The sequence below is a fragment of the Microcaecilia unicolor genome, chromosome 10 (assembly GCF_901765095.1).
Source record: "Microcaecilia unicolor chromosome 10, aMicUni1.1, whole genome shotgun sequence".
Lineage (NCBI taxonomy): Eukaryota > Metazoa > Chordata > Amphibia > Gymnophiona > Siphonopidae > Microcaecilia > Microcaecilia unicolor.
Genome location: NC_044040.1, coordinates 171,969,099 through 171,985,040, shown reverse-complemented (window position 1 = coordinate 171,985,040; position 15,942 = coordinate 171,969,099). Strand labels below are relative to the sequence as shown.

At 45.8% G+C, this 15,942-nt stretch overlaps 1 protein-coding gene across 1 annotated transcript in view; it reads left to right on the top strand.

Annotated features, from left to right (window-relative positions):
- Nucleotides 1-15,942, top strand: part of TRIP12 (thyroid hormone receptor interactor 12) — a 470,187-nt gene that overhangs the window by 74,557 nt on the left and 379,688 nt on the right. The window contains 1 exon segment of the mRNA XM_030216098.1: nucleotides 4,968-5,767. Within this exon segment, the coding sequence (XP_030071958.1) occupies nucleotides 4,968-5,767 (800 nt within the window).

Sequence of the window (15,942 nt, the reverse complement as noted above, 5' to 3'; positions counted from 1 at the left end):
AAGCAAGACCGAGGCACCATGATCCTGATTGCTCCTTTTTGGCCGCGTCAGATCTGGTTCCCTCTTCTTCTGGAGTTATCCTCCGAAGAACCGTGGAGATTGGAGTGTTTTCCGACCCTCATCACGCAGGACGAAGGGGCTCTTCTGCATCCCAACCTCCAGTCTCTGGCTCTCACGGCCTGGATGTTGAGGGCGTAGATTTTGCCTCTTTGGGTCTGCCAGAGGGTGTCTCCCGCATCTTGCTTGCTTCCAGGAAAGACTCCACTAAGAGAAGTTACTTCTTTCATTGGCGGAGGTTTGCCGTCTGGTGTGACAGCAAGGCCCTAGATCCTCGCTCTTGTCCTACACAGACCCTGCTTGAATACCTTCTGCACTTGTCTGAGTCTGGTCTCAAGACCAACTCTGTAAGAGTTCATCTTAGTGCAATCAGTGCATACCATTACCATGTGGAAGGTAAGCCGATCTCAGGACAGCCTTTAGTTGTTCGCTTCATGAGAGGTTTGCTTTTGTCAAAGCCCCCTGTCAAGCCTCCTACAGTGTCATGGGATCTCAATGTCGTTCTCACCCAGCTGATGAAACCTCCTTTTGAGCCACTGAACTCCTGCCATCTGAAGTACTTGACCTGGAAGGTCATTTTCTTGGTGGCAGTTACTTCAGCTCGTAGAGTCAGTGAGCTTCAGGCCCTGGTAGCCCAGGCCCCTTACACCAAATTTCATCATAACAGAGTAGTCCTCCGCACTCACCCTAAGTTCTTGCCAAAGGTCGTGTCGGAGTTCCATCTGAACCAGTCAATTGTCTTGCCAACATTCTTTCCCCGTCCTCATTCCTGCCCTGCTGAACGTCAGCTGCACACATTGGACTGCAAGAGAGCATTGGCCTTCTACTTGGAGCGGACACAGCCCCACAGACAGTCCGCCCAATTGTTTGTTTCTTTTGATCCCAATAGGAGGGGAGTGGCTGTAGGGAAACGCACCATATCCAATTGGCTAGCAGATTGCATTTCCTTCACTTACGCCCAGGCGGGGCTGGCTCTTGAGGGTCATGTCACGGCTCATAATGTTAGAGCCATGGCTGCGTCGGTAGCCCACTTGAAGTCATCCTCCATTGAAGAAATTTGCAAAGCTGCGACGTGGGCTTCTGTCCACACATTCACATCCCATTACTGCCTGCATTAGGATACCCGACGCGACAGTCGGTTCGGGCAGTCAGTTCTTCAGAACCTGTTTGGGCTTTAGGATCCAACTCCACCCCCCGAGGGCCCTGTTTGTTCTGTTCCAGGCTACACTCTCAGTTAGTTGGTAAAATTTTTTAGGTCAATCTCTGTTATGTCCTCGCCGTTGCGAGGCCCAATTGACCATGGTTGTTGTTTTGAGTGAGCCTGGGGGCTAGGGATACCCCATCAGTGAGAACAAGCAGCCTGCTTGTCCTCGGAGAAAGCGAATGCTACATACCTGTAGAAGGTATTCTCCGAGGACAGCAGGCTGATTGTTCTCACAAACCCGCCCGCCTCCCCTTTGGAGTTGTGTCTTCCCTTAAGAGTATTGTCTTGCTACATACTGGACTGGCCGGCTCGAGCCGGTTTCGGGCGGGAAGACGGCCGCGCATGCGCGGTGCGCGCGAGGGCTAGCAAAGGACTTTGCTAGTGAAGATTCCGATTGGAGGGGCTGCCGTGGACGTCACCCATCAGTGAGAACAATCAGCCTGCTGTCCTCGGAGAATACCTTCTACAGGTATGTAGCATTCGCTTTATGGCGACAAGCTCAACTGCCAAAGTCCCGTGCTTTTCAGCAGACGGAGAGATCCTCGCTCAGCCGGTTTAGATGGCTTGGCTCAACCCTGGCCTCTGGGCCTCTGGTATGTGTTCCTTTCGTGGCTCTTGATAGGGCGTGTGCTCCTGCGGATTCGGGTTCACCCAGGAGAAGTGGTTCTCATCGCCCCGGATTGGCCCAGGGGGCCTTGGTATGCGGACCTCCGACAGATGCTAGTGGAGGCTCCCCTTCCTTTACCTCTGGTACCGAACCTGTTGTCGCAGGGACCGGTGGCCATGGAGGACGCCTGCCGTTTTGGTCTTACGGCATGGCTATTGAGAGGGCGCAATTGAGAGACAAAGGCTATTCCAATGTTATTTCCACTCTCCTGCAGGACCGCAAGCGGTCCACTTCCGTGGCTTATGCCAGGATCTGGTGCCAGTTTGAGGCTTGGTGTGTTTCAAAAGCGATCACACCCATGCGGGCTCCTGTCTCGCCGATTCTGGACTTTTTGCAGGGTGGTGTACAAAAAGGCTTGGCCTATAATTCCCTGCGGGTGCAAGTGGCAGCATTGGCCTCCCTTCATGGTAAGGTTGCAGGCGTGTCTTTAGCTGCTCATCCAGATGTGGCATGGTTTCTTAGAGGGGTGCTTCGGCTCCGTCCTCCCTTGCGGGCACCTTGTCCAGCTTGGAACCTGGGGCTAGTTTTGAAGGCTCTGCAGGGTTCTCCTTTTGAGCCGCTACGGCGAGCTTCAGAGAAAGATTTGACACTAAAGGCAGTTTTTCTGGTGGCCATTACTTCGGCGAGACGGGTGTCAGATCTCCAGGCGCTGTCCTGTCGAGACCCATTTCTGCAATTTTCAGTGTCCGGGGTCACGGTTCGTACCGTGCCTTCATGCCTAAGGTGGTTTCAGCGTTTCACCTAAACCAGCCTATTTTTCTACCCTCTTTTGTTAAGGAGGAGTTTCCAGAATCCTTTGGGCAGTTGCACCTGTTGGATGTGTGCAGGACTCTGTTGCAGTATCTGCAAGTTACTAATTCTTTCAGGACCTCTGATCATTTGTTTGTTTTACTATCAGGTTCTCGCAGAGGGTCTCTAGCGTCTAAAGCCACTATTGCCCGCTGGCTCAAAGAAGCTATCTTTTCAGCTTATCTGCTTGCCGGCCGGCCTCCGCCTGTAGCCTTTAAGGCACATTCTACAAGAGCGATTTCTTCCTCTTGGGCTGAAACTGGAGCACTCTCTCTTCATGAGATTTGCAGTGCAGCAGCATGGGCTTCAAAGCTCTCTTTTGCCCGACATTACAGACTGGATGTGGCTGCTAGGAGGGATGCGCGTTTTGGAGCAAAAGTGCTAGCGCGTGGTATGACTTGTTCCCACCCTATATAGGGATTGCTTTGATACATCCCATATGTAATGGCTTCATCTGCTTGATGACAAGGAAGGGAAAATTAGGTTCTTACCTTGGTAATTTTCTTTCCTTTAGTCATAGCAGATGAAGCCATGAGCCCTCCCTGTATGATTGTCTGTATGATGTGAATCTGTTTCAGGTTCTGTTCTTGTTTCCTGAAGTTCTAATCCTTCCTTTGGAGAAAGTTGGAAAACAGTCTTCAGGATTCTTGTTCACTTATAGGAGGTTGAGTTCATTCCCTCCAGGAGGATGTCTGTATTCCCTCCATAAATACAAAGAGGAGGACGAGTTTATTCCCTCCAGGAGGAATGTGTTCATTCCCTCCTTTTGAGTTTATGCCCTTGTTATGGGGCCATCGTTCGCTGTGTGGAAAGTTCATGTTATTCCCATTGTGGTTTGTTATACTGCTTTGGAAGCATCAAATACTGAAGAGGCAGTGGAGCTAGCTGACCATGTGGCACTGTGAAATTTGAGTGCTCTCTATCTCCCCCTGCTGATTGATGGACATAACCCATACATAATGGCTTCATCTGCTATGACTAAAGGAAAGAAAATTACCAAGGTAAGAACCTAATTTTCCCTTACTGTTACTGAAATGTCATTTATTTGATTTGTTTGAAATGGGAAATTGAGTGAAGAAAACTCAGAAAACCTACTTTCTGATTTGGATATTATATGCTGTGTCCTTGTCCTTGCTTGCTTTTAAGTTTCTACATTGTGCTTTAAAACGCTTCCTTTTGTGCTGTTACAGGCATAGGATACAGTCAGGGGAATGGTGAATACTAAATTTAAAACGTAATTGATTAATGACAGAGCAGCCTAAGAGGTCTTGATTATTGTAGTTTTTATTCAGTAGAATGGTAGTTTATCAATTTGCTGTATATAAATTCTGAATGAAAAATGAACACCTAGTTTACAAAAAGATAAAGAAAATAAGCTTTTGATTAGGAATAGCATTGCAAAAAAGTCCATATATTTTATTGCAAAAATATAGTTAAAATTTAAATGTTGTCTTCTTTCTAGCTTTGTTGATGATTTCTATGGCATCCCTTAATGAATGTATTAGATATTGCTGAATCTTAAAAAGCAGTTGTGTTAGAATGCAGGTGGAAGAAACTTAGGCCATGCAATGTTTTTGCTGCTTTAAGATGCATTACTAGTACACTCCATCAGCCTTTTGATTTATTAGCAGTTTCAAGTTTTTGCAAAATTACTTGTATTTGAAATGCGGTGGGTAGGGCTGGATTTAGGCATATGCAACATATGGCAAATGCATAGGGCACCAAATTATGAAGGCACCCAAAATCTGTGATTCAAGACCCTTTCACTCTCCAGTTCTTTCTCCACCAGTCTGTTGCTTATGGATACTATAATCCTAAATTTGACCCTGGTCATGAAATGTATTAGGTTGAAACTGTTAAAATAAAAGAATGAGCTGTACAGCTCAACATAGCTGAAGACAAACAGGTATATATAAATTCTCGATGACAATATACTTTTCCTTTACATATACATTATTTACACTTACCCAGTTTCCTCCCCACTCCCTCTATATAATACTGGACATCCAGAAGGTAAGATCAGCTTACTTAGTGCTAAATTGTATTTTAATGTGTGGCCTTCATGTGTGGGTGCAATGAAATTTCTGTATAGTATATTTAAGAGTTTCAAAAACACCAAACATGATTTCAGCTGAAAATATTCAAATTAGAGGAGGCCAAAATGCAGTTCTCTTTAAGTACTTCAGAATTGTTTCATATTGCATAGACGTTTGATGCTCAGTATTGCTAATATATGCTTCCTTTTTCCAGAGGTTGCAGTTCTTCTACTGTTTTGATACCACAAGAGGACCCAGAACGAATACATACTTCAGAAAGACAGAAAACAGGGCACGTGTCTAAGAAAGACAGTTCTCGAGGTGTGAAACGCAGTGCTAGTCCAGATTATAATAGGACCAATTCTCCTAGCTTTGCTAAAAAACCCAAATCACTTCGGAATACTGAGACTTCTTCAGAAACACACAAACCTCATTGTAAATCTAAGAAGAGACACATAGATCAAGACCAGCATTTAGAATCTGCACAATTGCCATCAACAAGCAAAGCCTATACCAGGAAGGGTGGAGCTACTGGTAGCTCCCCAAACCAGAAAAGAAAAAGGACAGAGAATTTATCTTGTGTAAAGAGTAATACAGCAGTTGATTCAACTGGTGCTGAAGAGAGATCTGCAAAACCAACCAAGCTGGCTTCAAAATCAGCAACCGCAGCCAAAGCTGGGTGTAGCACCATCACTGATTCTTCTTCTTCTGCCTCTACATCCTCTTCCTCTTCAGCTATTGCCTCTGCTTCTTCCACTGTACCTCAGGGTGCCAGAGTGAAACAAGGAAAAGACCAGAGTAAGGCCAGACGTTCCCGTTCTGCATCCAGTCCCAGTCCTCGAAGAAGCAGTCGAGAAAAAGAGCAGACCAAAAGTAGTGGCTCTTCTAAATTTGACTGGGCAGCTCGTTTTAGCCCAAAAGTTAGTTTACCTAAAACAAAACTGTCTCTCCCAGGTTCTTCCAAGTCAGAGACTTCAAAACCTGGACCTTCAGGATTACAGGCTAAATTAGCAAGTAAGTGGATAATCACAAGCTAACACAATTTTGCCAAATGCAAACCAAAGAGTTTGGTTAATCTATATCTTTTATGTATTCATATATCCACCTCATATAATTTGTCTAGCCCTAATTGGTTAGTGCATTTAGGTGCATTAGATGTTTTTGGTATATAATCCTTTAAGTGGATCTGAAAAGTATGCACATTAAAGGTTTGAATTAAGCCATTGAATGTTCAAATGTTAATATGGATTGGTGTGTTTGTCCCCTTTCCCTCCCCCCCCCCCCCCCTTTCTTGAGGTGCTGTGTTTTAGTTTTGAAAAATAGCCCTACATCATTTTTTTTTCATCACATTCCTGTATCAGTCCCTATACTTAGTTTAATAGCATGGATAAACTTCTGTTACTTCATTCCTGTATCAGTCCCTATACTTAGTTTAATAGCATGGATAAACTTCTGTTACTTCATTCCTGTATCAGTCCCTATACTTAGTTTAATAGCATGGATAAACTTCTGTTACTTCATTCCTGTATCAGTCCCTATACTTAGTTTAATAGCATGGATAAACTTCTGTTACTTCATTAGTCTTATCAGTTGCTAAGCTGCACATTGGTTAGTTGTCATGATTTGGAGCAGGGCTGCCATGAGAAGACACTTCTTTGCCAAAGTGAAGAATATATGCTAGGATCTATTCATCTGTCTGGTAGTTGGGTGACTATTAGAGCTGAGATATGTTAGGGAGTAACTCATAATGTATAGGCATTCTCACTGTATCCCAGGAGGCTGTGAATGGGTTTTTGGGATGATGTAATTTTGAGCCTTTTTCTAATAAACTTCTGATGTGAACTCATAGAGTCCGTTGGATGTTTTTCATCATCCTTGTTGTCACCTTCACTGTGTTTGTTTGTGAACCTTTTTCTAATCCATTCCCTTCTTCTAATTGTAGTCTATTTTATTGTAAACTGCTTTGATGCGCCATATCTAGGCTTTTCTTTCACATTTCCTGATTAATTTCTGTGACCTCAGTGATTTTTGTAAAACTGATTTTGGTGCATTGACCAGCTGGTCAATCAAATGAATAAAACTATTTTAAACATTTCTAACCTGCTTATTATACCCTAAGCGGGTCCATAAAATTATACATAATAAAATACACAATCTACCATCAAAACAGATATCAACTGCTGCCATTATGACCCCTCCATCAATACATTGCCCATCAATCAAAAGAATGGACAAAATGCTGTTTTTTTTTAAATTACTGAATACTTGTATTTACATACAAGAGACCAGGCAGTGTATTCCACATGTGTTCCAGCAATAGAAAATGCTGAAGCTTGAGTTACAGTATAATATACAGAAGGCACTAATTGTAAAAGATTTGAAAATTATTCCAAAAAAAACCAAAGGATTTTATCATGAGCTACCTGATGAATCAGGGTCAAAACTTTAAATTGCACTCTATGCTTCAACGGTAACCAGTGAAGTTGCCTGAAAACTGGTGTAATATGGTTAAATTTGGAGATTTCAGAGACCAGTCTGGCAGCTGCATTCTGCACAATTTGTAACAATTTAAGCCTATATTCTGGAACCCCCAAATAAAGAGAGTTGCAGTCAATCCTTGACAAAACCATAACCTGGCTAAGTCTCGAAATCAGTCAAACATAACATAGGTTTCAAACGAAACAGTAACCACAGTTGATGAAAAGCTGATTGAACCATATGCAGAATTTGTTCTTTCTTTGTAAGTTGAGCATCCAAAATGAGATCCAAAAGCTTAATCTCCTCCTGCACAGGCACATCAGCTAAGAAGCTGTAGATGCTTTATTTTCTCCGTGGACAAGCAGGCTGAATATCATCAGTGATGGATCGTCATCCACGACGGCTCAGGAGACCGGAACTAGTCCAAAAAAAGACTTTTCTAGAATGCGACGTCGTGTGGGGTCTGACGCACTGCGCATATGCGAGCAGCTTCCCGCCCGCGACACGAGCGTGTCCCCTCAGTTCTTTTTAATCCGCGCTGGGAGAGAGTTGTGTTTGCGCATCTTATTTTTCGGCTCAGGAGAACCGTGTATTTCTTGCTTTTTGCATCCCCTTTTCTTCTTTTCATTCTGTGTTAAAAAAAAAAAAAAAAATACTAGTATAGTTTCCCCCTATTTTTCAGTTTTTCTCAAATTTTCAAGTTTTCTTTTGTTTTCGTTGCGGCCGTCCTCAGGCTGCTTGGCCAGGTCTTTTCCTTTTTTTCTGTCTCTCTTTTTTGGCATCATCGAGCCGTTTGATTTAGCCGGTGCTCTTTTTCCGCCCATGTCATCGAAGACTCCCAGCGGCTTCAAGCCTTGTACTCGCTGTAACCGGACCATCTTGGGTACCGACCCCCACGCGTGCTGTCTTCAGTGCCTTGGGCCTGACCATCTTCCAGCTAATTGTAAGTTGTGTAAATTTAATGAAGAGGCGGACCCAACTGGCTCGGGAGGCTCAACACAAGAAACCTTTTGCTGATCGATCAGGTCCTTCGAAGTTGGCATCGACAACGGTACCAAGGTCAGCGGCGTCGAGGGAAACTGTGACAACGAGAGTCCAGGTAATGGCTGCCGATAGACTGCACCGAGCTGGGAGCAGTGAGGCATTGAGCAGGTCTCCACCTGTCTCGAGGCCACCCGGCCCCGAGGAGGCGAGCGGATTCCATGTCCTCGTCGGTACCGAGGAGCCTTATTGACGGGCGTCAAGCAAAGGCTAAGAAGCACTGTCATCGATCTCCTATGTTCAGTACCGGGAGCTCTGGGGAGCCGAGGGCCTCGGCACTTCAGAAGCGTCGATGCCGGGAGGACCGCTCACCCTCCATACAAGATGTCACCATGACGGTCACCTGGCAGCCTGGCACCGGCTCTCGAGCCCCTTCAGATCTCGGCACCGACTCCTGCACCGGCCCCTCAGCCTTTTCCGATGGCTGCTCTCGACGAGCGCATCAGAGCCCTTTTACCAGAACTTCTGGAAGGCTTGCTTCGCCAATCTGCATCTGTCAGGGGTGCTTGCGCTTTCCGTACCGACTGTGGAGGTGGCATCTGGGCCATCACCTGCGAGGAGCCGGCTGCTACCCGGGTCGATTCCCACTCGACGTCGGTGGAGGAAGCTTCGCCAGAGTCCAGGTGACTTCTCGACACCCCCACGAGGTCATCAATCCTCGACGTCAAGGCAGGCTTGGGTTCGGGCTGCTCTTAGAGAGCTTTTGTCCGATACCGAAGATGAGCGCTCGGGGGGAGAAGAGGAGGAGGACCCCAGGTATTTTTCGGAGGAAGACTCCTGTGGGCTTCCCTCTGATCCTACTCCACCGATTGAAGTAAGGATGTCTCCACCTGAGAGTCTTTCCTTCTCATCCTTGTGCAGGAAATGTCTAAGGACATTCCATTTCCCATGGAGGTTGTGGATGAGCCCAGGGCTGAGATGCTCGAGGTCCTGGATTATCCTTCTCCACCTGCAGAGGTTTGCAACGGCCCCCCTGCATAATACACTCAGGGAAGTGCTTATGCAGAATTGGTCTTGCCCTCTATCTAATCCAGTCGTCCCTAAGAAGTCAGAGTCCCAGTACAGAGTCCATGGAGAGCCTGTGATGGTGAGGCCCGACTTCCTCACGATTCTATGGTGGCTCTTTTGAAAGCAGAATCAACCATCAGTACTAGAGAGTCTAGGACCCTGGATTCTTTTGGGAGGCGTACGTATCAGGCCACGATGCTCGACACCAAAATCCAAACGTACCAGCTCTACAGGCGCATCCACTTACGGAACTCGGTGAGGCAACTGTCCAGTTTAGTTGAAGCACTTCCTCCGGAGCTTGAAGGCATGTTGTAAATTCCTGGCCAGGGGTACTTATGACACTTTTGATGTGGAATCCCGAATAGCTGCTCAAGGTATAGTGATGCGCAAACTCTCATGGCTGCGTGTCTCTGACCTGGACCCAGCAGCGAATGGCGGATGTTCCTTGCTGGGGGGATAATCTTTTTGTAGAGAAGGTTGAGGACATGGTTGATACCCTCAAGAAGCATAATGATGCCATGGATTCTCTCTCCCACCGGGCGTCTTCTGCTACTACCTCCTCAACCAGGAGGTTTTTTGGAGGGAGGAGGAGTGCTCCCTATTCCTATAATAGGCATAGGTACACTCCTGTTCTCGACAGCCTGTTCAGGCTTGCTCCCAGCATGCTCGCTCCCGTCAGCGACGTGCGCCTAAGGCCCCTTCGGCTCCACAGTAAAAGCAAGGGACGGGCTTTTGACTAGCTCCAGTGCAGCTGGGGGGAGGGGGGGTTGATATTTTTTTCACCAAAGGTGGCCTCTTATAACCTCAGACAGGTGGGTTCTTCAAATAGTCCGGTTAGGATACACCCTCAAGCTGGCATCCAAGCCTCCAAATTGTCCACCAGGAGCTCAGTCCTTCAGCTCCCAGCACAAGCAGGTACTTGCAGAGGAACTCTCTGCCCTTCTACAGGCCAATGCGGTCAAACCTGTTCCACCAAGGCAAGAAGGGCAGGGATTCTATTCCAGGTACTTCCTTGTGCAAAAGAAAACAGGGGATGAGTCCCATCCTAGATCTAAGGGGCCTCAACAAATTCCTGATCTGAGAAAAGTTCAGGATGGTTTCCCTGGGCACCCTTCTTCCCATGATTCAGGAAAATGATTGGCTATGCTTTCTGGACTTAAAAGGATGCCTATACCCACATCTCGATGCTCACAGGAGGTATCTTCGGTTTTGCATCGGTACTGTGTAATGCCCTTTCGTCTGGCGTCTGCGCCCAGGGTCTTTACAAAGTGCGTGGCAGTTATTGCAGCATCGCTACGCAGACTGGGAGTACATGTCTTCCCTTATCTTGACGATTGGCTGGTGAAGAGCACCTCGGAAGTGGGTGCTCTACGATCTATATGGATGACTATTCAAGTGCTAGAGCTACTGGGCTTTGTAATCAATTATCCCGTCCCACCTTGTCCCGGTACAGAAATTGGAGTTTATTGGGGCTCTGTTGGACACACAGACGTCTCGAGCTTATCTTCCCCAGGCAAGGGCAGACAATCTTCTGGCCCTGGTGTCCTCGGCTTTAGCGTCTCTCTACAGGTCACAGCTCGGCAGATGTTGAGGCTGTTAGGGCACATGGCTTCCACGGTTCATGTGATTCCCATTGCATGTCTACATATGAGGTCAGCTCAATGGACCCTAGCGTCCCAATGGTGTCAGGCCACAGCAGATCTAGATGATGTAATCCATCTTTCCACCAATTTTTGCAGTTCCCTTCAATGTTGGACCATTCGAACCAATCTGACTTTGGGATGTCATTTCCAAATTCCTCAGCTACAAAAAGTGCTGACGACGGATGCATCCCTCCTGGAGTTGGGAGCTCATGTAGATGGGCTTTACACTCAAGGAGCTTGGTCTTTTCAGGAAAGGGATCTTCAGATCAACCTCCTGGAATTACGAGCGATCTGGTACGCTCTAAAGGCTTTCAGAGATCGGTTGTCCAACCAAATCATTCTAATTCAGACAGGTTGCAATGTATTACACCAACAACCGGATCTCACCCTCTGTCAGGAAGCCGTCCGGATGTGGCTTTGGGCTCGCCGTCATGACATGTTTCTTCAGGCCACATACCTGGCAGGCATAAACAACAGTCTGGCTGACAGACTGAGCAGGATAACGCAACCTCTCGCGTGGTCTCTGCACATGGATGTTGTCTGCAAGATCTTCCGAGCGTGAGGCACCCCCTCGATAGATCTTTTTGCCACTCAGATCAATCACAAGGTCCCTCAGTTCTGTTCCAGACTTCAGGCCCACGACAGACTAGCATCAGATGCCTTTCTCCTTCATTGGGGGAAAGGGCCTTCTGTATGCATATCCTCCCATACCTCTAGTAGGGAAAACTCTGCTGAAACTCAAACAAGACTGCGGAACCATGATTTTGATTGCACCTTTTTGGCCCCGTCAGATCTGGTTCCCTCTTCTTCTGGAGTTGTCCTCCGAAGAACTGTGGAGATTGGACTGTTTTCCGACCCTCATCTCTCAGAACGAGGGCCGCTTCTACATCCCAACCTCCAGTCTCTGGCTCTCACGGCCTGGATGTTGAGAACATAGAAGTTGCCTCTTTAGGCCTTTCAGAGGGTGTCTCCCGAGTCTTGCTTGCTTCCAGGAAAGATTCCACGAAAAAGAGTTATTCTTTCAAATGGAGAAGGTTTGCCGTCTGGTGTGACAGCAAGGCCCTAAATCCTTTTTCTTGTCCTACACGGACCCTGCTTGAATACCTTCTACACTTATCAGAGTCTGGTCTCAAGACCAACTCAGTAAGGGTTCATCTTAGTGCGATTAGTGCTTATCAACGTGTAGAAGGTCAGCCTATCTCTGGACAGTCTTTAGTAGTTCTTTTTATGAGATGTTTGCTTTTGTCAACCTCCACCAGTGTCATGGGATCTCAATGTCATTCTCACACAGTGGATGAAAGCTCCTTTTGAGCCACTGAATTCCTGCCATCTGAAGTACTTGACCTGGAAGGTCATTTTCTTGGTGGCTGTTACTTCAGCTCGTAGAGTTAGTGAGTTCCAAGCCCTAGTAGTTCATGCACCTTATATCAAGTTTCACCATAACAGAGTAGTCCTCCGCACTCACCCTAAGTTCTTGCCGAAGGTGGTGTCGGAGTTCCATCTGAACCAGTCAATTGTCTTGCCAACATTTTTTCCCCGTCCACATACCCGCCCTGGTGAGGACAAGTTGCACACCTTGGACTGTAAGTGAGCATTGGCCTTTTACGTGGAGCAGACTAAGCTCAGACAGTCCGCCCAATTGTTTGTTTCTTTCGACCCCAACAGGAAGAGAGTTGCCATCGGAAAACGCACTATCTCTAATTGGCTAGCAGATTGCATTTCTTTCACTCATGCCCAAGCTGGGCTGACTCTAGAGGGTCATGTCACGACTCACAATGTTACAGCCATGGCTACGTCAGTGTGTCAGTTAGCCTCCATTGAAGAAATTTGTAAGGCTGCAACGTGGTCATCAATCCACACATTCACATCTCACTACTGCCTTCAGCAGGATACCCGACGTGACAGTCGGTTTGGGCAGTCGGTGCTGCAGAATCTGTTTGGGGTTTAGAATCCAACTCCACCCCACTAGGCCCATTTTTGTTCTGTTCCAGCCTGCACTCTTTCTTTTTAGGTCAATCGCAGTTATGTCCTCGCTGTTGCAAGGTCCAATTGACCAATGTTCATTGTTTTGAGTGAGCCTGGGGGCTAGGGATACCCCATCAGTGAATGTTATCCAGCCTGCTTGTCCTCGGAGAAAATGAAGATACATACCTGTAGCAGGTATTCTCCGAGGACAGCAAGCTGGATATCATCACAACCCACCCTCCTCCCCTTTGGAGTTGTTCCTGTTATAGTTTTTGCTTTTTAGAAACTGAGGGGACATGCTTCGCGGGCGGGAAGCTACTCGCGCATGCGCAGTGCGTCGGCCCCCCCCGCGCGACGTCGCGTTCTAGAAAAGTCTTTCTTTTTGGACTAGTTCCAGTCTCTTGGGCCTTCGCGGACGACGACCCATCAGTGATGATATCCAGCCTGCTGTCCTCTGAGAATACCTGATACAGGTATATATCTTCATTTTGTGCAGTGCTAACTGCCCAGCAAATATAGATTCTAAAATGATTCTTGGCTTTACTCCTTTCATGAGAGGAAAAGTCATTTTGCAGCACTCTAGATTCATCTGATGCACTGTAAGGTGTGAAAGAAGATATGAAACCTCCTACAGTGTCATGGGAGATCATTGTTTTCAACCAACTGATAGAGGGCATTTGGTAATAGCAGCTCCAGGTCTTTTTTTTTTTTTTTAAATAGTTTTGTTCGTGTTTGTTTTTCAGTGATTATTCTGTTGTTGTAAACTTTGATATAGTTTTGGATTGAGAGCTGGTATACCAATTTTTTTTTTTTAAATGAATGCATACATATTACCTTATAACAAATGCTGGATGAACTTCAAATGCTTTAGTCTACTCCATGTTAAAAAGATAAGGCTCTCTTGCAATCAACGTGCACAATGTGAATTGGGCTTTCCAGAGGCTTCTCCTTAAGTATCCAAGGTCTTACTTTGGACTAGCATCAGAAGCTGTGTGAGCTGCTTATTCTGCTGACATCGTATTAAAGGTATCTATCATATCCTATTTACTGGGTGAATGTGTGAGTGAGTACTTTATGCACATTTGTCATCAGAAAATGCAAGGTACTAGCAGGGTTCACTGTTTTTCTAGATCAGTGAGCAAGGGGACTGAGAAAGCATATGCTCTGAATGGAGCAGCATAATAGATACAGCTGTAGAGCTGCCAAGTTATCCTGTTCAGGAGAGACAAGAATACCTGATTGGTTATATTAAGAAAAGGTGTATTATAGCTGCAAAGGATGAGCTTGTTAGCTAAAAACCAAGAGATCTGCATTCCACCTCAATTTCAAAAGTAACTACACTTGAACACAGCACTTTTCCAACTTCAAATACACATCCTTTCATTTATCGAATGGAAAAGTAGAAGGTAGTTTGACTTTGGAGATAGGTAGAGTGTGGTAGTATACCTGTAATGGGTGTTGTTTCTGGACAGCAGAATTTTACAGCCACACAGTTGGATAAAGTCAATGACAGCAGATTGGTGATTGTCACACTCTTTAAGGGAAGGGTCGGTGGAAGACGAGAGATGGCTGCAGCAATGAAAAGGGTAGTTATAAGATCAAATAAAGTGTTAAGGTTTACTGATGAGTTAAGGAAGTTGAGGAAATCACATCTTATCCATTCTTCTATGTAGAGTTGTAATCATCAATTGAAGCTGAAAGAAGCATTAAAGAGAGTGCTTAGGTGTTGTAATAGATATGCAAAGGAGGTAAAACAGTGGCGTTTTGCTGATAAGTTGAAAGAGTAGTTTGGGTTGTGGGGAAAAAGAAAGGTAGCCTTGGAGTATGGGATATATTTGGAGGAAGAGTTAGTAAGAGTATGGGAGTAGTTATGATATTTTTAAGAGAAAGGTGAAAGATTATATAGAGATATAATAGAGAGGGATGAGGAGCAGTTAGATTGAGTGCCATTAGTTGATTTTTAGATTTATTGGAAAATGCGATCATGTGGCTCACCACTGGATGTTTGTTCTAGCCTGGTTGATGAAGGAAGTTAGCACTGTCTCATTGCAGAAAAGAGTTTTTCCAGGTGTCTAGAGTTAGTCCAATTGCTAAAGATAGCTCTGTTGGTTGACTATTTTAAGGTGATCATTTTAGGCTGATTAACCAGCTCCCATTTGTAGGGAAAATACTTGAACTAGTAGTCATTCAATGTTTGATCATTTGGAACTTGTGGCTGAGCTGACTGCTGGACAGGTATATTTTTTTGGACTAGATATGGAACAGAGACTTCGCTGTTAGTTCTTGTTGATGGGATGTGTGGAACGTTGGATCAAGGTAGAAACGGACTGTCCAAGGGCATGCAGGTCTTGTAGTCTCACAGCTGGGTGATGTCATCAGATGGAGTTCAGTGCAGACACTGACTAGCGAGACTGAGAACTTTCTAGTAGCATCCCATCACGCGAGCTGGTGCCTTCTCACCTGCCGTGCTAGTACGGGTCCCTCAGTCTCATTTCTTTCACGGAACAGGGAGGACACATTTTATGTTCTCTCAGTGCGTGTATCTCTTTTGCTGTGCCTTCCCATGTGGGTTTTTATTTTTGTTGTTGTTTTGTTTTCTAGGCTATTTTCTAATGTCTCTTTGTTTTAACTAGTTTTTTTGGCTCTTCGTTTCCTTTATTTTTCATGAGTTGGAAATTTGAACGCTTCCCCTTTTTTGGTTCACAACCGAGGAGTTTGTCTGCAGATCTTTTCTTGAAGTTCCAGAAGATCCCCAGTGGCTTCAAGAGAAGCACCCAGTGTAACTGGGTGATTTCTGTGACGGACTCACAATCTTGGTACGTTGGGTGCCTTGGGCCTGACCATGTGCCTAACTCTTCTCAAATGCAGTTGATGACACAGAGGGCATGGCAGGTCCAACAGCAGAAACGTTTTGGCTCTTCTAAGGCTGATACATTGTCATTGGCACTGGCACCAGAAGCATGGACCTCGATGGCTGCCAAGATTTCAGTATCCACTGGGAGTGTATTGGCAATGAGATGGTCTCCACCTCTCTACATCGGGGGCTGAGAGCAT